At 42.0% G+C, this 26920-nt stretch overlaps 1 protein-coding gene across 1 annotated transcript in view; it reads right to left on the bottom strand.

Annotated features, from left to right (window-relative positions):
• Positions 1-5809: 5809 nt before the first annotated feature.
• Positions 5810-26920, bottom strand: part of LOC6573831 — a 46629-nt gene continuing 25518 nt past the window's right edge. The window contains exons 3-7 of the mRNA XM_001999854.4: positions 17137-17351; positions 15989-16124; positions 11950-12083; positions 6920-7202; positions 5810-6766 (exon numbers count right to left, since the gene is read on the bottom strand). Coding sequence (XP_001999890.2) covers positions 6411-6766; positions 6920-7202; positions 11950-12083; positions 15989-16124; positions 17137-17351 — 1124 coding nt within the window. The 3' untranslated portion in view covers positions 5810-6410. The remainder of the gene's footprint in view (positions 6767-6919; positions 7203-11949; positions 12084-15988; positions 16125-17136; positions 17352-26920) is intronic.

The raw sequence follows: 26920 nt of genomic DNA, 5'->3' as shown, positions 1-26920 counted from the left end.
TAAATTTTGACAAAAATTGTGTGGAAAAGTTCATTTAATATGGATTAAAAGTTTTATGCTGGCGAGTCGTGTAGCGCTGTCTATCTCTCTCCCGAGAGAGCGAGAGAGCATGACTTAATTCGATTTAAATTGATGCCTTGTCCTGCATGTGAGCAATTTGGAATGCGCTCAAGAGGATCTTACATTGATTGGCAGGGCGTGGTGAAGCAATTAGAATTTAAAATAGGCAAATTCAAAGTTGCCAAACAAGTCGATAAGCCGGAGCTCAGCTTGAATTCACTTGGCGAAATCTTATGAATATTTTCACTCGTCGCCTACACATGTTCATTTGCAGTCAAATTAAATTATGCGAAAACTTTACTACAGTTTGAGTTTTAGATTCTCTGCTTTTTGCTGCATAATTCATTATGTCTTTTGAGCGGAGCAACAACAACAACAACAGCATTTCGATAGCTCACAAGTTGCAAAATTTGAGCTGAAATTAAATTAAGCTGTCACTGGACCTTAGTCCGTCCTCAATGCTCCCTCACGACGCATCGCCCTGGCCACTGTCTCATTCGGAGCACAACTCAAAAGTACATCAGGCCCAGGCCACAGAAAGTTTCTTTGCAAAGTGTCAAGTTTTTTGTTGTTGTTGGCGTGGGTGAAATTATTTTTGAAGTTTATTAGAGAGGGGCGTGCGCATGGGCCAGGATATGTTAAGGACCTCTCGGACGTCAAGCCAACACACACGGATCACTGACCAGTCTCAAAGCTCGCCTAACTTTGCTGCAGCTTCAAATTACGTCATCGGACCATTTAAGGTGTTTGTCCTGCACTCGGACATGTGAGGACATGAGAGACGTTCTTAAGTTTCAATTGCATTGTGCAACACGGTCTAAAGAGTTGCATAATTGAGATTTCAGGCTTTTATTCAGTTAACCCTTCATTTTATTGCCGCCCTGATTGCGAAATCTCCAATTAAGGTGCGCATTCATCAAAGGATATTTGACTCATATTTGCCTACTGCAGCCAGGGATGCATTGCAAATAAATATGAAATGTTCCCACACAAATGTGGAACTCATATCTTCAAGCTATTTACAGTGTGCACGCACATTAAACAATTGACTGACGCTGCGTTTCTCCAGTGGCAGCTGACAACTGAGATTTCGATGCGATTCGATTCGATTCCCAAACGGTGCACAATAACAACATCTTCCTCTCAGTGCACATTTGGTGCATGGCCAGATATGCTTGCTTTTTATTTTTTCCTTTATTTTTTTATCAATAGTTCTCTTTTTTACTTTTAATAAGTGCGTGTATCCGCGGCCAACCCAGCGGTCCATTTGTGTGCGGCTCCATTGGGGACTGGCCAGCCCACGACCACGCCCACAAGCATGACCAGTTATGACACATCGTGTCTCATGTCGTAAGTCACAGATGTCCAGCAATTTGGCGGGGCAACAGCTTGGCCATAGTTTCGGCCAAGCCAACCCACAGTCACCCACAGTCACCCACTTTATTTCCGCTCGCAATCTACTTTTATTTATTCGCATTGTGCACTTTACTTAAATGAAAATATGAGCGATATGAGCGCCCAAGTAGCCACATGGTGTCAATTGGGATGCGTTCCTTGCTGGACAGCTGCACTGAGTCCAGCTCCAGCTGCACTGCTCGACTGACAACTGAAAGTAGCATTTCATTGTGATTATTTATAAGGCACTGGGCGCAGCTGCCATTGGCTTTGGCCTCGCTTAAAGCCACTGAAAATGGATTTTGCAAAACTCTTTATGCAGCGCCTCTATTGGTCCGTCATCTCCTTGCAGCATTAATCAATCCACTCATGCACAGTTAATGCACATTTCCGTTAATAACGCTTCAGCTGTTTGTCAGACGTTTACATACGCATATGTATATCGATATACATATATGTATATGATAATGGCAATACTTGTGCAGTGCAAGCAGTAATTATCGATGCATTCAATCTGATCAGATTAAAGTGAATTTTAATGATCAATAAATGGTGGTTACCCATCCATCCGCTTATGCGAAAGTATACACAGTAGAATCCGGCTATGACGACTCTGCTTATAGCGTCCGTACGGTTAATGCAATATAAATTCTGGTCCACAGACAAACTATTGCGAATAAGCGTCTTCCGGGTATACCAACGGTCCTTGAGCTCCGTTATATCTATACAACTCTCAGCATTGGCGTTTAATCTTAACCGTCCATTTATCACTCATCAAGTTTAAGCTTTCATTTTTAGCTTTCTTTCCACGCCATTTTAAGCAAGGTGAGGCAAGGTAAGCTCGGTACTACTGGGCAATCTCAGGAATCAATTAGTCACCTCAGGATACAACATTGTATTCACACTATTGAGCAAAGTAATTACACGAGCAAAAACTAGTATCCTCTTTAAGGACTTCTCCCGCAACGCTGTCTCTTCACCAATCATAAAAACTGCAAAAATTAACTAGCTTTATTAATGGGGAGAGTGGGAAGAGTGACAGGCAGTGAAGAGTGAGTGCAGATGCAAGCAATAATCCAACAATAACGCCGACTGCAGCAGGCGAGCCGCGGTTAAGTCAGCAGAGTTTAGCTCTGGTCGAGGATGACGCCTCGAGGGCTGTCAGGGCGCGCCATAAAACCGATATGAATCAATAGAATCAATTGACTCCCCTACAAGCCCTGCTGGCAGTAACAGCAGAGCTTTAGTGTTTCTAAGTGTGCGCGAGTGTGTGAGGGTGAGAGTGAGAGGGTCTTCCATCAATCCGTGCAACGCACTGAATGGAGTAGACCACAGCGTGTGGGAAACATGATGGGGCAAGTATTTTGTCATTCGATGCGCGTAGCTAATTGATTTGAGCTGCAGTCAGTAAAAAATAATTGCAATATCAGCTAACGAAATTATTATTCAGTTGAAGCGTAAACAACACGTTCGCCGTTCTAATTCGTCGTACATAAATAAGCTCGGGCCCCCACAGGACCATTCCACATATCCGACATGGGCGACATGGCTTTTGCATGTCCCGTGCGCTGCCAGCGGATAACTGTCAACAGACGAATGCCAAACGAAATGTAAATGCAAATAAGCTGACTCCAATTAGAAGCACTGCATCATTCTGCTGTCCAGTCCCAATGCCAGTGCCAACGCCAAAGGGAGAGTGCACCTCTGTCAGCGCCCTGCTGCACGTAAGCCGGTTGCGGACAACGGACTGTGGACAACGGAGTGACAACACACTGGACACATGTACACGAAGTTGGAAACTAATTAGGGATAATGAAATTTCAATGTACGTAGCACACACAGCCTCGTCATGGATAGCTGTCATGGGCTGCATGTTGTTTAGGTATTGCAGAGTTCGAACAACCAAATGTGCGAAAGAATTAGTGAAAGATTTGATTGGTGTTTGGAATGCAAGTACTAGCAGCTAACAGATGCGGCGGCAGCATGTATCCGAATGATTGATTCGACTGTGCGAGCGAACTCAAACTGACAGTAAATATTTGAAGACTCCAATTATACGCATTCACAGCATGAATGACAGTCAGAAACTGTAAAATAATAATTACTAAATTAGTTTTGGATTTCCATATTCATTTGCTAATCATTATATATGTATATAACTGACTAATATATATCTGAAGATTTTAGGTTAGGAATACTAGGAATGCTTATTAGATATGGAACTCAAAAATAGGTCAATTAAGTTACTTTAATCCATTTTGTTGGCTCATATCCAATATGCATTCCTGGGATTCCTCGCCTTACTCTAGATTACTATTTTTGCATCGTGAAAGAGTATTATGCAGTCAGTAGCGCTCGACTGCAACACTCTTTCCTGTTTGTATAATTTGCATATCTTAAAACATAAAATTAATTAGAAACCAAGGTTTCCATTTGAGTACAGCATATGTTTTAGTCAATCAGAGGTCTCAGTCTTTCGCTCCTTCGTTCTGTGTTTACCTCAATATTTGGTGCAACATTTCAAACTATTTCATTTAATTGGCACTCGACTTGTCGACTTGCCAGCTGAACGAAGAACTTGCTGAATGAATTCCGTATTCAGTATGCAATTTGCTGTCGTCATGCGAAAGGTAACAAGTTTTGTGGGTGCCCAGTTTAAGTGAATTATTTTTTATACATACCTGAGAATATAATTTGCACCTGAATCACTCTGAACTCGTCGAATTTGTGTGTTTGCCCTGTTGGCCTCGACTTACTGTAAACTTTGTTGTTTCTCTCACTTAATCCCTATCGATTGTTGGCTACGAAATGGAGTGTATATAAATCAAAGAAAATAAGACAACAAAAATAAATAAATAATGAAATATATGGAGATAAATGTATAAATGCCTTTCCTTTTTTTTTTTTTTTTTTTTTTTTTTTTTTAATCTATAAATTTATTCTAAATATTTATTTTATTTTTATGTCGGATATTTCTGCAGATTAGATAATTTGGTGGAGTGCAGCGTGTTCCTGCACTGTTGCCCTTCTTCCTCTTGCTAATCAACTGCCTGATTTTCACTAGCACGTTCGATTACATCCATCGTAACCAACTCGCAACCTCGTCAGAACCACACTCGATATTAGTGTTAACATCTCAGTCAATCAATATTACCACTAACCAGATATTACCCAATACTATGCATGAACCGATATATCGATAAGATATTTTATTCGAATAATACTATCATCTCCGACATATATTTTATATTTACTTAAAATTGATATTATATAATTTTAAATAAATACAACAGTCATACTACTCAGCTCAAGTATTACATTCAAAGTTGATTGAGTTTCGTGTTCGAAGGTCTCTTCTACGACCTCATCAAATTATTCAAATAAAAAATATAAAAATATATACCTGAAGTGTATTACATAATAGAAAACAACTCTCGAATTGTTGAGAGACGACAATATGATGTAGCAAAATCAATAGCAGTTCTGGAGCATGCAATTAAATTGAAGTAATATTTTTGTTAGACCTTTCGCATTTGTTCATTGTTCGAGCTGTGCACTATTTTATTTATTTTTTTTTTTTATTCAAATAATGTAAATTCAAATGGCGTCGACATCAAAACAGACAGAAATCATTTCAGCAACGAGTCTGTTATTTTTGTTTTCTTTTGCACTATTTCCATGCGCAACGGGAAATGCTACAATGTTGAATACAAAACACACACACACCCACATACAGAGGGGAAAGTATTGTTGTGTAGAGCAGTGTAATTATTTTACTTGCCAAATGGATCGAGTGAGCGAGCGGCCCCTTTGAAATATTCTGTGTCAGGCCAAAAGTTTGGACTAAGGGAACTCCACGAATTCTTTGAAAAGAAAGCACAGCAGCAGAGCGCGCTTCAATAATTTTCCAGGCGAACTGCAGCAGCCAAAAAAATAAAATTTTAAAAAATAATAGAAGAGAAAATAATAAGTACAAAATGCGCATGCAGAATGGAACGGAAACGGCAACTAAAAAGCATGCCACACACAATGCAATGGACTAGATTCCTTATATTGTACTCCTTTTGGCACTTCCGCTGCGTAAAGGCAAGCTCTATTTCTATTTTTTTTTTCGTGATTTTTCTACACTTTCCAGGCAAACCGACAATGAGCAGAGGCAGTCACTGTAAAGTTGCCTTTGCCTTTGTTGCAGGAATGTTGTGCAAGATTTCCCAACGCCAAAAATCATACAAATACTTGCACAAAATTTATTGAATCGAATGAAAAGTGCATGCTATTCGCATGAATGCATCAAAACTCAAACTGCCCAGAAGAAGAAGAAGAAGAAGAACAAATAGATAAACACATTCATGGCTTGTTTTTAAAATTAACACTGTTTTTGTTTATTATTATGCAATTTCACCACCATTTACAATATGCCCTCACAAGGCGATCGTTTTACATGTAGATTTCATTTATAATCATTTAAATATATTTTACACACATTATGTTCTCTCGGCTTTGATTTGCTTTTGCATTTGCATTTCCATTTTAATTTTAGGTTTACTTCGTTTCGCTTGGTTTCAACACATATATTCGATTTACTGTTTTGTTAGTTAGCACATTTAATAAATAGTTTGACTTTTAGTTTGAATTCAGTTGTGAACATTGATTTAATGGATGCATGGAATTATCTGATGTTTCTTCTGCTTAACTAGGCTAACTTTGAATGGTTTTGCTTAAAAGTAGTTTGGTTTTTAGCTCGCTAGTGTAGACACCACATTCAAAAATGTAGAGTTCATTAAAAGCTATCAAATGGATAAATATCAAATTGAAAATGGAAAATTGAAAATTGAAAATAAATGGATAAAATCAAACGAAGCCCTAATTAAACCAACTGAACGTCGACTGCACATACTTATTTAATTCAACCGCATATAAAATATAATTTATAATTTAATTACTTAACAATTCAACTAATTTGTAGCACACACAAATAGCTCCAGCTGCTGCCCGCGGCTAGCCCCCAGGTTAATTAGGCCCGAGCTGGCCAGGCCAGCCGCTGCAGTGGCGCCTTGGAGGCGGGGCAGCGTGGACAGACGACCCTCACTGGAACTGGAATGCATGATGGCGGGCCGGGCGTCCACTGGCATGAGCTGGGCCACCAGCTCGCGGATCATGTGGCCGACCAGGGCGCCGCCACTGACAAGCAGCGCTATCATCGTCAATGTAATGGGCGCCAACTGGATGCCGCCGACGCGTCGGGATGCCGCCGATGTCGAGAAATACGTGGAGAAGAAGTTTTTCACGCTCGAGCCGGATGAGAGCGTAACTGCAGCCGGAAGTCAGCGAGCAGAGGGCATTCACGAAGAGTTGACAAAAACGGAAACGGAAGGCACATATATTATGGCGTAATTAGCTTAGAATGCTGCGAATGCCAGAGCACAAGCAGACATTCGAATTGTGCTCGAATATGTAAACTTACCACGTGCCGGGACCGGATCCTTCTGTGGGGTGCCCAATTCAATTTCCTTATACTCCTGATACAGGTCGCCAATCTGTGCGGTGCAGCGCAGCACCAAGCCGCCCGGATTGGGCATGTACATGGATCCGCCATGGCCGTACACAGAGTTCACGCCGTATGAGCTGCTATAAATCGCCGGATTAACGCTCGAGAAGTGCACGCCCTGCAGCTGCAGCTTGAGCGAGATGCGTGATGCAATCAGATTATCAATTGTGCGAATAAACTGGGTCTCGGCATTTGTTATCTGTGCGGAAGAGACAGAACGAAAGAGAGAGAGTGTGTGTGAGAAAGAGACAAACAGATAAAGCAATGGTAAATGAAATGGAGTGCATAGGCTAGAAGCGGAGACATATAATTTGAACACTCTGCCTGTTTATTCAGCGCTTCCAAATGCATTTGCATATTTTTAAGGCAACAAAAACAGCAACAACAACAACAATAACAACAAGAGCCAGAAGAACTATGAAGGCAGCGGGAAAAACAACGACAACGACAACATTTGGCAACGTTTAGCCCCGGTACTCGTTATACTTTTGTTTGTTTTCGGACAAGCAAAAAGTTTTGCCAGCTAGCATCTTGTCGCCATTTGCAAGTTGGCACAGCGCGCTCCCAAAGAGCCTGGGGAGGCTGGCTGGCTGGCTGGCTGGCCATGGGATGTTGGCCACATGTGTCGGCAATCCAGACAGCTCGGGCTGGCGGCTCTTTGCGTATGCATGGAAATTATGTATCAAGGAACTTTATCTGTGTTAATGTAATGCAGCAAAAAGCAGCGGCAGGCAGCGGCAAGCAGCGGCAGGAGACGGCAGCCGACGGGAGGCGGCGTCTGGAGTACAGCACAAACAAAATCCCAAGAAGGAAGCGTCTTACAATTGCGCACATTAGTGGCACTGGCTGTGGCTGCGCATATGGAGGCGGATGTGGAGAGGGCCGAGGCCATATGCTGGCAGGACATGCAGCTCAAATGCGCCAGACGACGCATTGATGAAAGTTTTAGCCAGTTTTTTAGCTCCCTCTCTCACTTCTTTTGGCTCGCTCGCTCTTTCTTTCTCCTTCCTCTTTACATATAAGCGCCACTTTGCCATTTATACGAATTGCGTTTGTATTGGGACATGTCCGTTTTCTGTGCATGTCCAACAGCATGTCCACATGCACTCTATCTCTCTGTGAGTGTGTGTGTGTGTGTGTGTGTGTGCATGTGTGAATCCTCACTGCGTAAGTCCACTTTATTTGCGCCAGCTCCAAGATGCTTAAACTTGCATTTAGCTTAAATGCTGCCAGCAGCTCCTTCATGCGAGAACAGCTTTTATGCTTAATGGCAGTTATTTAGTGCAATTCACTGTAAAATTGTAGCCAGGGCTAAATTTTGCTGTTGGCTCGCTCTGCTCTGGTCTGGCTGGTTCCTGTTCTGATCTGCTCTTTGCTCTGCATATGTGAGTCTGTCTCTCTATGTGTGTGTGTGTGCGTGTGTGTCAGTGTGGGCGCATTCGTGTGTGGAAAAGGATTTTCGCTTATATAAATAATTTTTATTTATGCGCATGCATTTTAGCAACACACACACACACTCTCTCACACACACACAAAGCTTTCGCATTCTACTTATGTTTTGCAAACAAGAGAAATTATATATTCTTAATAGTTTTGTGCATTTGCCAGAAGGCTCTGCTCCTTTGCGTCTCTCCCAAATGTTGATAAAAAGACGTGCCACTCGGAATGGCAATGCTCTGAAAGTGTTTGAATTATTTTGTAGCCGAGTGTTTTACTTTTGTTTGCATTTCGTAAAGCTTCGATAATTCTAGGAAAAAAAAAGACTAAAAATGTCTCCTCATTCAAAAGCCTACATAAGGGAACTGAGAATAAAGGCTGTCCAAATAATTACTAAGAAAACAAACTTGCAAGGGTCAGACTACAATAGTAGCAGAAAGAAGCCTAAGGCCCCACCTAAGAGAAAACTCTTTAAAAGTAGTTGGAAATTCTAAATCAGGAATATAAGAAATAATTCCCTTCGCTTTGCCTGTATTATTGAGGCTGTCTATCCATGTATAATGACTATTTTTAGATAACTATCCTAACAATTCCTAGTTCTTCAATAACTATCATGGCTATCTCTGGCTTTCGATCTGCTGTTGCAATATTTAAAAGGCAATATGGACAGCAATTATTGCTTAAATCTAAGCTCGCAAGGGAGACTCTTAAAAGGACACCCAACTGCTGTCATACAATAAATATATAAATACAATGACTATATTTTATAACATGTCCTGCCCGAGCTGTGTACCATTTGTCCTTTGTTTGTATGCAATGCACTGCAAACGTATCGATAACGTATAAATTGTGAATGGCACTGCAATATCTTGGGGCTGTTGCCAAGAACTTTGGCGCAAGGGGTTTGTGGGCTGACTCTCTGTCTGGCTGGATGAGAATACTACACGACCTGCCATGGGAGAAGCTTTTTTCAATTTTCCGCTAAATTTGGCAGGGCCCAAGTGCTATTTGTCTTCATTAAGGGCTCCATGCGAATGCGCCTAAGAGTTGGCACTGTTTATATATAGGTTCGTTGGCCCCAGTCGTTGCGTCTCTAACTCAAATCCGTTCTGCCTGCCTGACTGCCCGCCTGCCCGCGGACCCGCCTGCCTGCTTGCCTGGAAATTTGCGTAACATTTTGAAGCCGAATGCCAAATGACATGCAGCAGTTATTAATTGGCAATTTACATGCCAAATGATTAATGCCTCGCCCGGCGGAAGCAGCCAGCCGAAAACGAAGCCACAGCATCCCTAAGCCAGGCCACATATGTCACAGTTACGTGTGTTAGTGTGTGTGATTGTATGTGTGTATGTGTGTTGGCATTTGTGTATGCTCTGCAAATTACTGATGTGGCTTTTTACCACAAAAAACATTGTCAACATAAAGTTCAGCTCCGGCTCCAGATGCCGCTTGCGCAGCTCCTGGGCAGGTTACCTTCGAACGTAAACTTTGTTGCCGCCTGCTAAAGTTGCTGCTGCTGCTCCTGCTGCTCCTGCTGCTGAATGGCATGCCAAATATGCTACAATGTGTATGCTGTGTGTGTGTCGGTGTCTGTGTGTGTGTACCGCCCGTGTTCCCCCGGCCTCATGTTGATTTGCACAGCATGAAATATTCATTTGTTTCCTGTGATCGGCAATTGCAATATATCTTCCTTCTCCTGCGGTATCGTTTTCTACTCAATTTTAGTCAACGTCTGCCACGTTTGCTTACGGTTTGTTGCCTTCCTTCGCACTGGCACTGGCACTGGCAATGGCAATGGTAATGGCAATGGCAGTGGCACTTGCCAAAACTGCCAACTCTCGCTCCCCGGCTTGCCATTCCCGATAAGCTATCATTTCATTTTCTAGCAACAGCGAAGCTGCTTGCACATTGTTGTTGTAGTTTTGGTTCCGAGTTGTTGCTGCTGTTGTTGTTGTTGGTAGCAAGAAGCGAAGTCGCTTGCCGTTTGCCACTTGCCTCACGCTGCGTTCGAGTTATTGCGGTGCAAATGATTTGAATTCATTTATCATGTTTAATGTTCGCATGCTAGCTACCAAACTGCACGAATGTGGCAACCATTTTTCAATGGCATGACAACACTTCGAGACTGTCCGAAGCCAAGCAGCTAGATAGATAATATGAAGTCATGCAGAAAGCGGGTTGGTAATAAAACCTCAATACTTCAATAAGAACTGCAAGCTAATTCTACATTTTAATTGCATTTCATAAAGAATACTAAAAATCTATAACCAATGTCAATGAAATATTTAATTATGGATAAATATTTCCTTGACATATAAATTTCTTATCCAACAGCAGGGACATCAACAAGGATCCCATATCTGGGTCACTTGGACAACGCATGACAGCTGCTTGGATATGCTCGCTGCTTGTGACTTCAACCAATCAATCATCTCTAAGCTCAGTTCAGCTGGAACTCAAGTTTATCGACTGCAGCTCCATTCGCTGCTCTTTGTGCGAGCCATAAGAGAATGCCATAAGCACTCGATAAGAGATGTAAAATTATGCACCCTCGATCCATCAGCAATCAGTTGATTCCTGAATATATGTGTCTGTGTGCCGTCGTGTAAGCACTCTCGTTGCAGGCTCGCCATTCACCCTGCCATTGCCAGAGAAGGGACTGCTGGCTGTCCGACCGGATGAGAGAATCTTAAACTTGACCATTTAGCTGCTCTTGACATTTTACTAGAGCTGTAGCCCGTCAGCCACCAATTTATATAGAAATTGAAGGTGAGTCGCTCCGGCTGCAGCAATAGCAGGAGCAGGAGCAGGAGTCGCTGCTGCCATGACGCCAAGGCATGCATATTCATAAAATTGTGAAGCAAAATTCTTCGCTCCGACAGCTAGGCAGCGCCGACAAGGGATACCAGCAGCCAAAAGTGAGAATTCACCCAAAGTGACAGCCTTCCACAGGCGCACAGCTGTGACGTGCGGCACATGCCGACCGAAATGCAATGAAGGACTAGCAGCTGGGTGCCGAGAACTGGAGGCTGGTCGCCTCACAAAGGATGTGGTGTTTGTAATGTTTGCTAGGACCGCATAGAAATCCGTTTTTACAGTAACCATACGACAAGAAGGAGGCCACAGCTGTGCTGCATGCATTGTTAATACACATGACAATGTGTACGCTAGCTGGGAAAGTGTAAAATTGCGCATACGCCATGTTTGCAGGCGGACAAAAGCCAGCCGGAGTGGTGGGCAGCTGGAGTGCCTCAGCCCGTCAGTGCTGGCATATTTTCATTTTCATTTTCGTTTTCGTTTTCATTTTCATTTCTCATCGGAATAGACCACAACTTCAAAGGATTCAACAGCTTTGAACATTAATAATCTCTGACCCGCTGTCAGATTTTCCCATTCATTTTTCTGTATTTCTCTCCCAATTCAAGAGAACTTTTAAAGCAAACTCTTTGCACATCTTTTTAGCTAGAAAAAACGCTGCTTCTCAGCACTTCTGCGTAGCTATACTTACCACCATATTGTTAATTGTGAACTTTAGCTCCGCACGTGGACGAGATGGCGGCGTGCTGCAGTTGGCGCGTAGCACGTCGCCGGGCTCATATCGTGTGTGTTCCGTATAGAGTTGAGGACGTTTGTCGGGCAGTTCTGCAATGGGATAAAGATGTGATATATAATATATAGATATCTGTTTAAGTGGTAGAGGACCCAGCCAGGCTATTGCCACGGGCTCATTTTACACAAATATTATTAGGCCTATAAGCGGCGCCGCAGCGCTGGCCATAAGTCGAAACCTTCAGCAGCAACCGCAACATCAGACGGAGCCACACTCAACTTTTTAATTAAGTCAGCCGAAAGCAAAGTCAAACTCACAGACAGCCAAAAGCAACAGCAACAAAAGTAACTAATGAAGAAAGTAATTTCCATGGCAAAACGGGCAACAGCCACGGCAAAGGCAGCGGCAAAGGCAGCGGCAAAGGCAGCGGCAAAGGCGACGGGAACTTTGAGTTCATGCTGCTCGTCTGTGTCCCGGCTCTCGACATGGCTTAAGGCGACTCGCTTTCTAATCCGTTCACCCACATATAGACACACAGCGACCGGGTCTCTGACCAACTCATCCCAACTATTCCTCTGTTCTGTTGCGGTTCTTGCTCTTCTTTCTGGCCGACCTTTTCCGTTGGCTTTGCCGTTGAGCTGTGGCTGTGGAGAGCGTCAAAGGGCTCCTAATGAGGGTCAGTTGAGAGGAGCTGCCTCGAGTTCAATTTAGCAGCTGACCAGCCTACTTTACTTTTGGTCGGCACCTCGCTGAGCGGATCCCCGCTTGACTTATGTCATTAAGTTATTAAAGTTTAAGCCCTTCAAATGTTTGCCAACTATCTACAAACTTGCACAGCCATGTGCTATGACATCTGGGTCGCCTGCTGCGCCGTGAAGCCGTGTGCCATTGTGACTTAATGAAAGCGTGAATTAGCATAACTTTGCTCGACTCGCCTTGGCATTCAAATGCCAGCGACTATGTTGGGGCTTCTGGCGACGCCAGCGTCAGCGTCATTTTGTTTAGGCCTCACCAGCCGCTGCCGCTGCCAATTCCACTCCCCCTACCACTCCCACTCCCACGCCCACTCGATGCCGCCGCTCTCCACAAAGCGCAAGGACAAAGTGTTTATTTTATGTGTAAGGCAGCGCGACGCAGTCGCATTTGCTTCTGGCCTCGCCTTTGTTTCGGCATCTTGGGCCGCAATCTGATTGCCACTTGAGCTCATTAACACACGATTAAACCTCAGGACCATTTCCTTCAAGGACAGCGGCGCATGAATAAACGAGCTGCTGCATAAGTGAACGAGTGAGTGAGTGAGTGAGTGAGTGACTGAGTGAGCGGCACTAAACGGATGCCACAATGAGCCAACGGAAATGCATAAAACATAAGCGAGCCACAGAGAGCGAAGGACGCAGCGCCGAAAAACCGGAAAGATAACACTCACAGCAACCAAATCAATAAAGTTAAAGCCACACAATCCAAATATTCATATCGCATGTTGTTGCCTGCCTCAAGAGCATGCTATATATGTATATGCTCTAAGGAGACAAATTGCAAACAGAGTTGGGCCCCAGAGACGCATATTTCAAATAATCATATCTAATATCTTGAAAATCTTGTTAGTCTCTCTTAACTGGACTCAAGTCTATTTATCAATAAACTTAAAGCTGTCATTGTATGGAATATAGTGCATATGGGACATTGCCATACAAATTTTATATAGAGATTCCAAATATTCACATTAAATATTGTTACAAGATTATTTTACATGCAAAATCGATTTTATATAGTATATAAAACTAACTCAGAATCGCACATATCACTGACTTCTGAAAGACCATATTATCATATAAATAATCTCTCCACATACAACTATAAATTACTCCAATACAAATTATGGCCTTAAAAAAAATAAAAGTCCAACTAAATTCCATGTTAATTAAGCTGTTTTCAATTTGCATCGCATGCAAAGCTCTTTAAAATATTTACTCAAAGAATGTTTGCAATATTTAATTTTATTTTTAATAGTTTTATATTTAATTATGTATTTCATATTATGTATACTTAATTGGCCTTAATTATGAATTAATTGTTAATGCTTAAAACGATTTCATAAGCTTCATAAAACACGTAATTGGCTGTAATGTGTTTGCTTAAAGCAACAGTCATGCTCGCACCTTGGCGTTCGGTTGGCTTTGTTATGATGGGCGTATACTCAATATGCTTCGTGCCTGCTCCGGCTTGGTTTTGCAGTAATTTATTGTCTACCCCGCAAGTTATTGGGGTCTTAGTGTCGACGACATTAAGCCTTAAATGCTTAGTTGGTATAAGACAAGGATACAGCGGCAAATACACGCACACACACACACATACACACAGACACACACATACGCAGAGCGAGGGACACTCATAAGTACACAAAGAGGAGCTAGCACGCGTCTGACTTTTCAGACTGCGATATCAGGCTGTCAGAGTGTCAGGCGCGCTGGCTTATCTCATATTGATGTATGTGCAGGAATAATAGCAACAGCAACAACAACAACAACAACAACAACAAACACGTGCAGGCAATTAAAAGCCTCAACATTAAATGAAACTTGAATAACTAAAGCAATAGACCGCGCCGGGCGTCCTTGAACCACCCTAGGCGTAGCTGCTGCGAATTTAAAGCATGAATTTAAAGCAAATGCTTGATCAAAGCTTTAATCCCTTGATGCCAGTTAAGCAAAAGCGGCCAATTAAGCGAGCTAAATGCGGCGTTAAATATATTGAGCTAACCCAGCAATAGCAGGCAGCGAAGCCGGCGAAGGCAACCAAGCAACCAGTCAGGCGGTCTGACGACCAGGGCGACCAGGCGACCGGGCAGACGGACTGGTTAGATGTGGAGGTAATGGCAATCTAATAAAGGCAGCCAGTTACGTGCCAGACGCGCACATCTAAATGTTTAATGGTGGGCAATAAGCAAGCAGCCACAGAGCCACACAGCCATAGAGCCACAGAGCCACCCAGATACCCAGCTCGCGCAGTGGCAAGTGCTCAATCATACAAACACATCAGCTCAAGAGCGATGCGACGTGGCTGGGAGTGGTAAGGGAATGGGGTGAGGGGAGGGGCAAGTGGAGCAGAATGAAAATTACGCGGCAAGTGGTATAAAAATCAGCGTTTGCAGCAGCATTGAGCTGTCAGTGCGAATTTCTCGAATATTTAATGCGAAACGAATATAGAGATTAACTGCTGAGCGATGTTTGCTAGCTGCTGGCATGGGCCACGCCCAGAACATAGCCGAGATTACGCATACGCACGGCATGCCATTTATGAGCTATTGACCCAGTTGCCTAGTTAACGAATGGATTGGCAATTGTTGCTGGCATTTATTGCCAATTGCTCTCTCCCTCCCACTCTCTCTCTCTCTCTCTCTCTCTCTCTCTCTCTATCCGACATGATTGCTGTTGCTAGCACAGCTGCCGCCCTCAAGCGAGTTCCAATGAAACACTAAATAATTGTTTGACTTGCTCCCATTGTCTTTGGCCTAACACTGCTGTACTGATTAAATTCCTAATTCCGAGCGCGCCATCGCACGCTCATTTAAAACGCATGAGGCCGTCAAATGCTTCACGCGCCGTCAGGACTACCAAATGACCTCGCCAGGTGAGCTGGCAGCCTGCGCCACCTCTGCACGGCATTTATCTGCCAAGCGGAATAGCCTGTTAATGACGCAATTGCCAGCACAAGTTGCTCGGCTCGCAAAACTTTTAAAGCGGCGGCAGCTGGCGTGGCCCGGGCAACCCCAAATTACCTTTGCCACAAACAAAAACCGATTTATTTTTATTTTCCTTCCTCTTCGTTGAAGGCGTCGTCGCTACAGGTACTTAATTCAGACTTTAGGCAAGTAATCCTAGATGGCGCAAATGTCAAACGAAATGCCGCTGAGCTCGATTAAGCTATCGCTTTTAGCGGATGACTAGCTGATGATTTCCAATCGTTTCTCGTAGTTGAGATTTTGTTTGTAACTTACCTACAACCTGCAGGACGGCCAGTGCAGTGGCGGTGGAGAAGAGCGGCGCATCGGCGGTCACCTCGCACGAAAAGTTGCCGGAAAGGCCGAAGCCCACGTTGCGTATGAGTACTTGAGTGGCATTTGAGCTTGTTACCTAAAAGAGACAGAAGTGGAGAGAAAATAAGCGAAATGTATAAATAGCGGTTTTTTGTTATAATAAATCAGGTTTATGTGCTTCTATTGAACCGTACAAGCAGCGACGAGGCACTTTCTCCCTTATGTTATCTGACATAAGCTCGAGCATCAAGTGCACTTAAATATATTAGGACAGCGCCGAGCCAGGGTATATACTCTGGCAATATTGCTTCATTAAAAATAAATAAAAAGAATAACATAACAAGCATATATACTTATATATGTATATATATATGTATGTATATATTTGTATATGTACACATTGAGCAAAAGTTGTGCTGGACGAAAACTAAAGATAAACCCGTTGGCACAAACTCAATAGCCTGATGAAATATTTGGACAGATTCAGCGCAACTTTATCGGGCGAACGAAATTTCAGTGACGGGCCCCTGACCAGCCTCTGGCTGGCTGAAACTTTTTCAATAATATGGCCAACGCAATATTATCGGTCGATGGCAGCGAGGCGGAGGTGCGCGTTGCGGGTTGAGGGATAAGGGACGCCATTGCCACTTTCACGTGAAACGACCAAAATTTCAGACGCTGCCACACAAAAATTTAAATGAAAATATTTCGTAGATAGTCGCTGCCGATAGCTTGGTGGCATTCAGGCCAGCAGCTGCAGCAGTCGCAGGTGTCTTGGCAGGAACTGGCTTTTTTGAATACCCGCCAATAACAATAAAACTGCCACACTGAATATGCATGAGCCAAAAGTTATAAAATATACAATATAAATAAATGCAGTGTGAGCGCAATTAAGGGCGTCAGCTCCAGTGCCGCAGGAGTCGTGGCAACTGTGGGCGTGGCCAGGTGGCCAGGTGGCCAGGTGACGGCCAGCCTAGACAGCTGGACAGATCGGCAGCTGCATTTGCATGCAACGTTAACAAGCTGCCAGAGTTGAGTTGAGGACGCTTAAAAAGTGGAACAATTTGACGTTGTAAAGCTTTTTACGCTCCGATATTTGTTTTACTTACATCGACGTGTATGCCCGGAAATGGAAACACTTTTGTATTGGGAAACTCGCCGGGCGTATAGCGATAGAACTCCAATTGACCGCGATAAAACTTGGCCGAGTAGAGCGGCGCCCCCTCCAGATCGTACATGCAGCGCAGCACCACATGCTGGCCCTGCCGCACCGCCGGTGGTTCAATGATTAAATTGACATTTCGCAGCGCACACTCGACCAGCTCTGAAACGAAACAAGCGAAAAATCCACATGAATTTGACATGTTTGAACAGCAACATAAAGAGCGAAATATTTAAAGTAAATTCAAGAAGCGAAAAGGTTGAGTTTTTAAAATAGAGCTCAAGAGATTTGTTTAATGTATTTATCTATTTTATATATTTGGTATTAAATTATTTTTCTTATATTTTATACTTCAAATTGAACATTATATTTTATTTATATTTTAAACTAGAACTTAAATTTTATTTTTCAAATTAAATATTTTTTTTTTAAACCAGACTTTATTTTTAAAATTTAAAATTAAATATTATTATTTGATTTATATTTAAAACTAGATTTTATTTTTAATTTACTTCTGTAAATCATTTTCTAGCTTACTGTGGCTATATTGCAATCTGAACTCAAATTTTGGATAGTAAAATGTCAAAGTATATTTTTTTTTTCTTTTTGGCGTAGCTAAGGCTCTTTTCCGAGGGATTATATATAGTATACTGAATAGAAATAATGAAATACGGTTTGTTTGTGCGGTATATCCTCTGGAGTCTTCTGAGCCCTTTGCTGTGGCAGAGTCTCCTGGCAGATATGTTAAGCTGAGAGGAGAGCTTAGAGTGCTATGGGGCTGATTGTTTATTAGGTCTAAGACCCATGATACCTTGTTTGTTTGTATGGTGTTTTTATGGTGCGTATTTACCACACTTCAGCAAAGTCTATTTATAACTTAAGTAAATATTTCATATTTATAAAATATTTTAATACTTTCAGCGCCTGCTTCAAGTCCAAGTTTCTCACATCTCACGTGTCGCTTTCATGAGGCTACTTAGCAGATCAAAATTTTATTATTTACATTATTAATAACATCAAACACAGCTAACAAATTAATAATTAAAATATATATTTCATTAATTTGAATAATATTACAACATATTGAATTAAAAATATTAAAAGCATTTCCGTTATATTTGCATTTATTTCTAGGTGGGCCTAGTACACGACGCGATCCTAATTAATACAATTATAAAATTTAGAGTAAGACTTTGCCTGTTTGCTTGCACTGAAACTTTTATTAATTGCGGAGCAATCAACGCCAATTTCCGGCAACTTTATGGCCGCCATTCGAAAGTCGTTTGTCAACAAATGCGCAGCATAATTCAGGGCGCCAAGGCAAGCCATTTGGCTGTTTACAAGCAGCGGGACATTGCCTAACAAGCCACTCAAAATTTTTATATCTTATTTGGGTCACACTTCGTGCGGCTGTACCCTTAAGAATAATGGCACATCATTTGCGGCTTTGCCGTAGTCCCTCCGAAAGCCGAGCGCCGAGCGCCCAGTGCCGAAAGCTGAGAACCAGGAACTCGCCTTTCATCTGGGACGGTGTGTGAATCTCTCGCGAGGTAAATAAAATAAAATTGTTTTCATTTTTTTCTCTTTCAACAGTTGCTTGCGTTGTTTTTGCTCCTGCTGCTGCCGCTGCTGCTGCTCTTGTTGTTGCTGTTTGATATAGCAGCTGCAAGTTATAAATTACCTTTGGGAGTTGTTTGCATATTTGGGGCAAGGGCAACAGGGTCTGCATCTGCTTATTATGTATGGTATGCGGCCGATGTATGAGTTTCATTATTTCTTTGTTCAGCTCTTCTTTTGGCAATTTCTGCGCTGGCAGCCTGCAAAATATATTATTACACTTTGGCCTTAATGAGCCGCTGACCAAGCTGAGCCTTATGCGTGTCTCCTGCAGCGCTGCTTTAAAGCAGCTCCCATCAGCATTTGCACACGGAAATCGAAAATGAAAACCGTGTTCTACCCATAATTGAAATTGCAAAGTGGAGTGCAGCAACTTCAACTGGGAGCTGTGAAAGCAACCGCAAATTCTTGCTTATTGCTCGCAAAAGTTTTGCTTGTTAGTATGTGGTTTGCTCGAGCAGCTAGAAATCATAGGACACAGCAGGGCGCGCTCTACAAAAACTCAAACAATTTCTCTAAATCTCCACACACACACGCACGCATTTGTGTGTGTGTTGGTGTGTGCACATCAGGTAGAAAGTTTGTGCAAAACTTACATATTTACTCGATTCGACTAAGTGCTTGCTTACAAGTGCATTGGCCTTATCCTTTTGCGATTTGTTTACAAGCCGAACAACATACAGCTCCCTGGGCCCCTTACCGCCGCCAGCCACGCCTCTTCGTCTACTCGTCCATTCAGCTACTGTTGCCAGTATCAATGCAGCGCGCTGCTTGTTTTTGTTATACTTGCATTGCCCGCTGGCCCAACAATATTCCCTGGACTCAGTCAGCGTTTGTCCAAAGGTAAACAGTTTTCACGCCGTTTTCAGCACAGTTTCTTGGCATCCTAGCATCTACTATTTCGGCAGGAGAATAGGAGGGAGTGCTGACCGCTTTTTGCTCCCTTTATTGTTTTTCAATCATGCTAGAGTGCGTCTTTGTGGGATTCGTCTGGCCGCAACGGTGCAAAACGTCAGGTTCGTTAAAACCGCAAGTGATACTGAATTGAAAAGTTAGATGCCAATATTTTTTGCTTTCATTCTACTTTTTTTGGGATTCGACTGCTAGCTTTACTGTTGCTAGTAGTTGCTCGTGGAAAAGTTTTCGAATTTGTTTGCATTGCTGGCAAGCAAAAACAAAAAAAAACTGTGACTGCCATTTGTGGACTTTGCTTTGCTTGTTGTGCGGAGTACATAAAAAGTAAAAGATTGAAGTGAATGCAGTCTCAAATGATCGATTGACCTAAACACAGCATACATACTCCTGCTCAATTCACTTAAAGTTTCAGGCGAACATCGCAAGATTAACCACAATAAATACAGGTCCTATCAATTGTGGCTCGTAAGATTGCTTTGTTTACAAACTTAAATATAGCAAACAGCAACGAGAGGGGCTGTCAGCTGAGTTTGCATAGGTTTGGTGTTACACAACACTCTATCAAGGATTTTACCGAAGCTCTGACGAGAATAGCTTTGGGCAATAAATAGCTTGCATGGTAGCAGAAAAAGCTGGCATTTCTTTTTAAAAACCATACAGATTGCTGTACGTTAGAGCAACAGGCAGTGTTCACTGTACCAGGTCCTGCCATAAATAAATTGAAACAGATGGTGCACAGGCAGAGGCGAGGGCTGGGCGGGTGATCGGCTGAAACAAATGAAATGTGGGCATATTTATCACTGCATAATAATTTGTGGACTCACTCGCGTGCGAGAGTCAAAAGCAAACAGACGACAAGGCCCAAGCATGACATGGAACGTATCTATATATGTACAGGCGTGTGTGGGAGGGTGTGTGCGTGTGTGTGGGTGTGTGGGTGTGTGTGGGGGTGTGTTGGATGGAGTATTGTTTTGGTATTTAATAGGCTTTTGTTGCAAATTCAAATGAATATTGTTGCTGCTGCTACTTGACATGTTTACCCGGCATCGTCGACACTGCTGCTGCTGCTGCTGCTGGTGCTGCTGCCTAGGCAGCATATTGAAAGATTTATCATGCACAACAGTGCAAAACGGCAGCCGCAACACCGAAACGGGAGGCGTGCATATGCCGCTCTAAATGAACCAGGGGGAGAGCCTATGTGTCGTCCCACCAGCCATTGAGGCGTGCACAAAGACAACACCTGACTCGTTGCGGGCTTATGTTGACAGAAGGAGCACATGGACGCACATAAGTATGCTACACATAATGGAATTTCTAATAAGCATTGCATGCTGCCTACTGCCTGCTCCTGCTGCCTACTGCCTGCTCCTGCTGCCTACTGCCTACTCCTGCTGCCTACTGCTGCTCGGCTGGGTCAACAGCATTTAAGGAGTAGGTCCAGACCAGGCCGCAGTAATCACTGTAAATGCCGGTGCAGTTCATTTGTTTGCACTACGTGGCCGGAGCATACCATATACGTACCCCCGTGCCACCGTCCCTACCCCCTCCCCATCCCCATCCGGTTGATTCTGCTACCTACAGATGTGTATGTACACCCATTTGGAGACTCGAGTGCAGTGTACGGTAACCGGCACTCCATTTGGCCAGCCAACGCAATTTAATTAACATAAAAAACCCAGCGCACAACATACGAAACCATAAATCAAAAACCCCGCACACGCCCAGCACTAAACTTGGCTGCAAGCAAGCAAAAAAAAATTAAAAAATTGCCACTGTGGTTTCGTTTGTGTGCGTGTAGAAATCCATGACATGGAGACAAAAAAAAAAAAAAAAGGGTAGAAAAACGCGAAACTGTGGTCAAGTTGGAAAGTCGAATGAAAACAAAAAATATGAGGACTGACTTATTATCCGGCTTTGTGCGTGCCAAGTTTATAGAAATCAATTTTACATTCATTAAACATGCATGTGATATACCGAATGTAATATAATCTAAATGAATAAAAAATTGGGATAAAAGTATATTAAATCCAGCAAATAAATAATAAAATAAATAATTTGATAAATGAGAATAATATGTGCGGCATTGTAGGTTTTGATATAAGCTGATAAAAGTTATTGAGTTAAGTCAGTATCACTTATATGTGAAAAGTTACATATTACAGAAGATCTCGTCGAGTAAAGGCGCCTTTCTTAGGCATGGAGTCTTTCTATAGCTTTCTAGCATTTCTCACAAATAACTGTGGGGCCTAATCGTTATATGCTCGAAGTATTCTACTCAAATTCTAAAAAAAAAGCCTCAGAGAACAAATGATTACATCGGTTATTCACCAGAGATCGTTCACGATCGGCCAGAAATGGTTTTCATGATTCGCTCTAGTCGTGTGTATGTATTAGTATGTCTGAGATTACTGTGCTCGCTAGGCATGTCAGTTCGTGCATACACTGTATGCATGTCAATGTCAATGTGAAGTCTTTTTGAGTTTTCGCTCACTTATTGAATCTCATTGTGCGATCGTCAATCATAAACGTTAAGTTCGTTAAGAGAGCCTCACACGAACAGTTCAGCTCAAGGCGCTCAACAGCAAACAAAAAACGAACTGAATCGAACCCTCTTGAGAGCTAGAGCGAGAGATTATGACCTCTTAATTTCACAAAAGAGAGGTTCGATTATAATTTGCAAGCTATGATTTTTAGTGAATTGGAATGATACAAATAATTCCATAAAGTACTATGTCATACATCAGATGTTGAAACATTGCTCAGTCCTTGTCATATATAGGATTTTGCAGCCCTGGTCTTAGACAATACATATGTAAACTTGATGATCATGACAGACAACATTAGTAATTAATTACAATTATATCACAAATAGGCTAACTATAAATATTAGTACAATAAAATTTGAGTTTTCAGCTCTAATTTTCCTCGAAATTTATTTTTATTTTATTTTATTATTTATTAAATTATATCTTACATTAATATAAGCTATACTCCAACTTATAGAAAGAAAAAAAAATTTATTTTCTAGACTAAGGAGACACTCCTTTCACTTATATACTTATAACACTTCAGTAAATATTGAAGTTGTCTTTACAAGTTATGCAAATTATTAATAAACATAAATAATTCAAATTGTTCTAATAGCATTCAAATGAAATGCTAAGCAAAATAGAACACTTTAAGCAACAGGGCTGGAGCATAAAAAAAGAGGAATGGAAAGGAATTCATAATGAAAAACCTTACTCCAGTGGAGGTTTTATGGTGGTTTGCTGAGCGTGTCTTTTGCGTGGCTCAACTGGCGGCGAGCGCAATTTAATCCATTGCCTGGGCTGGCCAAGCCCACACCTCGTATTCCATGTCTAAATAACATCAGCATAGACACAGCCACAGCTCACGCCAACATAATTCTGTTGTTCTATCTGACTTTCAGTTGTAGTTTTTTATGGGCTTGGCTTGGGCGACTCAACCATACACACCCCAAACTGTCAGTTATGAAATAGCAATTAATAATTAGTTATGCTGAGTCTGTGTATGTATGTGTGTGTGTGTGAATGTCAAATAAATTGTAAAAGGCAAGGGCTAGGTTTGGTCGAGTCAATGATTGACCCTTCTATTGCAACATTATTGAGGGAAACATTGATTTAATTAAATTACATAAAACGGGAAATAGTAGAATAAATTAAAATAAAATATGTGCAGATATATGTTTAATAAAAAACAAATATGTTCTCAGGACTTCAATTAGTTTTCCTATATGCTCACTGTTTGCTTAGCCAAACACGTTGACCACGCAATCGGGAGGGCGGGGGTAAATCAAGGCATGGCAGACTCGAGTCTCCGCAAATAAACTTCACGCCGAACTCTCCAAAGCGACACCCGCATAAAGTAAATACAACAACGAAAATAAATGCGCTAAATGAAAAAATAATATGTAACTAAATTTAATCTGAGTGTTCTTCGCTCAACGAGTGGCTTGCAAGTGGATGATGATAATCATAACGATGAAGATGATGATGATGATGATGTGCCATAACGCCGCTCCCATACACAACACACACACACACTCTCTCTCTCACTCTCTCGCACTCTTTCTCTCAGTCTGCGATTCTCGTGTTGCTCGTTTGTCGTTTGTCTCACGATAGTCCTTCTTTGCAGAGAAGCGCTAAGCAAATAAAACAAAAAGGATAACAGCGTAAATATTGTGAAGCAGGCAAAGAATCTGCACACAGATACACACACACCCAAGTGAATACATAAAAACATGTATGCATGGCTGCTATACATGTGTGTGTGTGTATGTGTGTGTGTGTGTGTGCAATTGTATTTGTAGTCTGCGGGTGACATTGCACTGCATAGCATACAACTCTCAGGCTTATTTTTATGTATATATACAAATCTGTATTTGTATATATATGCATACATATATATGTGTGTGTGTGTGTAATTCTTTTTCTATTTGCCAGTTTTCATTTGGTGCGCTGTGTGTTTTCTCATTTAAACCTTTATACTTATATGCTTAAGCTTTCTATTTATTTGTAAGTGTGCGTGTGTGTGTGTGTATCATCTACTTGTGTGTGAAAAAGCCTGTATACATGCTGCGTATTTGTTTAGCTTGTTTTTCTCTTTAACTGCTGCCGCGTGTCGACACGGCGTATACGCAACGTTAGAAACGAATGCATGACGACGACGAAGAGGACGAGGACGACTCAATTGAAGCTGGAGAGCAAAACATTTTGTTATCTCGACGTTAGCATCGATAGCGATATTCAGTTTTCACTTCTTGTTCTGCACACTGGCAGCGCCCAGTAGTGTTTACTGTTAGTCGACTTTTTGCCATTTATTTTAGCATTTGGCCCCGGCGTGTCTCTTATCTCGTATGCTCCATCGCGAGCTGCTTGTAAATAGCATTCATGGCCTGACCCTAATGGAACTTTTGACCATTTGTGACGCTGCCTGGCATGTTGCTCGATGTCCGTTAACTCGTTGCTGCCGCCCCATCGCTGCAACATCAATTGGGCAGCCAGTGTGAGCTGAATCGAACCAGGTCGCTGCCACATCATCACATTCATGTTGGGGTCTGGCAGCATCTATTTTTTTCGCATCTGCCTTTGTTCGGGCAGTTCGAGTGCAGTTACTAACGTCAGTTAATTTTTGCACTTGATTTTGATGGCGAACGAGCCAAACCACAAAAACTCAACAAGTCTTTAAATGCAATTTCCATTTATATTAAGCTTAGATAAAATGATCAATTACAACTCCGTTGCTCTACGGCATTGGAGCTTATGCTATATAAACAATGCGAAAACAAAATTTTACTCTGAATAATTGCTAATCATGAAATTTGTTTAGCAACAAACAGAAACAAAGTAAATTATCAAATGGAACGCTTACCAAACAAAGTTGACAAAATTCGACGGAGCAACAAATTTAGCCGGCTTGGACAAATTAATGTGGAGTGGTTTTAATTTAAAACATAGCCAGCAGCGGAGCAGCATCTCTGCGCCGGGTGAAACTAAAATACTGCATTTAGATAAGCGACCACGGCCTTTGGAAATTTCGGAAATTTACATGAGCATGACACAAAATGCATTAGACAGTTGGCCGTAGGGTGTTTGGGTGAATCGCTGGGTGTGTGTGTGTGTGCGCTGTCTGTGTGTGTGTGGAAGCATCCATTTCCTGCTAGCTTGAAATTTGGCTGCGTTTTTGTGCATGTTGATTTATGTATAAATTGATGTTGCTCTTTGTTTGCATGTTGATTCAACAATATTGCAAAAAGCACATTTGCTGTGGCACACTTTTTGCTAACGTCCTGTAACGTTCGTAATCCTTGCGCTGGCAACAAAAAACATTCATAATTTTAATTAAGTTATAGAAGCACACACAGGCACTCTGAGGCCCTTGCGAGCCATGATCAATGATTGTATTTGCTGGACTCGGTTTTATTTTGCTTTCAATTCGAAGCTCATTCTTAATTGTATTTTCTCTCTCTTTTTTTTTTGTTGTTGTTGTTGCAGCATTGCCTAAATTACACTGGAAATGTATCCTAGAGCCTTATTAGTTATTTACGCAGCAGGCACATACACATCTCTGTGTGTGTGAGTGCGTGTGTGTGTGTGTGCGTGTGTGTGTGTAAATGTGTTTATGCAAACGCCCTGGCAACATTTGTGCAGCTGCGACTGTTGTTGCTGCTGCTGCTGCTGCTGCTGCCTCGCCCTAGCCCCTTGCCCCTTGCAGCAGATTTATTGCCCGCAGTAGTTTTTAGTGCTTTGCCTTTGTTTCGCTTTATTTTGCAGTGTGTTTTTGCAATTGTTAAGAGTTTACGGCGTTTTTGCTGCGACTGCACCATTTCGCACACTGTTTGCACCACGAACGCCGTCCCGCAAGTTATTTTTGTTGCATATTTATTTGGTTGGCGCGTTGCGAGTGGCAGCCAAAACATTTTTGTGTGGCAGTTTGCGATTTTGTCGTTGTGATTTCACTCTTTTGCTCTTGTTCCTTTTTTTTTGCTGTTTTCTGTGTTTTTTTCGTTTCATTACAGTTGCAGCTTAATTAAACGTGAAATATTGAATTTCCAGATGGTTGCGTGTAGGGAATTGCGACTACGAATAAATATCGGATGAGATACAGTAAATCAACGTAAATATTAGAAGACATTCAGCCTAATATATACAAGTGTATATATGTATATGCATGTATGTATATGAACGACAAGTCGAAATGTGAACCCATCAAATATGGCTAAGAAATATTTGCAATTAAAATTGACTTCAACTTCATACAGCTGTGGCAACAAATATCTGTTTTTTGTTTGGCATGGCAAATAATTTGTGTGAAAGACAATATTTGTATATAATAATATAATATAATCTTGGTTAAGATTGTGTATTCCCTGTTTTCTGGGCACAAAGCCTTGACTGTTTCATCTCAAGCGACGGCACCATAAGAAGATTAAAGGGATAAATCCTTGTCCAGCCGAATAGCCTCTCATTGCTAGTCTAAGCCCCATTACCTACTCTCAGATTGCTCACTCGACCTACATAATAAAAATGGGTCATATTAACTTTTAGTTAAAATACTTTACATAAGACTTAACAGCCTCTACTCTCATTTCCTTTTCAGGTCTAATCAAAAGTCTTACACATATGCCAACCATATATATCCAGCTCTTATCTCTCGAGTAGTATGCTCAGCCTCTTCAG

This window comes from Drosophila mojavensis, unplaced genomic scaffold, assembly GCF_018153725.1.
Source record: "Drosophila mojavensis isolate 15081-1352.22 unplaced genomic scaffold, ASM1815372v1 contig_16, whole genome shotgun sequence".
Classification (NCBI taxonomy): domain Eukaryota; kingdom Metazoa; phylum Arthropoda; class Insecta; order Diptera; family Drosophilidae; genus Drosophila; species Drosophila mojavensis.
The sequence above is the reverse complement of the archived record's forward strand: the minus strand, read 5'-3'. Positions and strand labels throughout refer to the sequence as shown.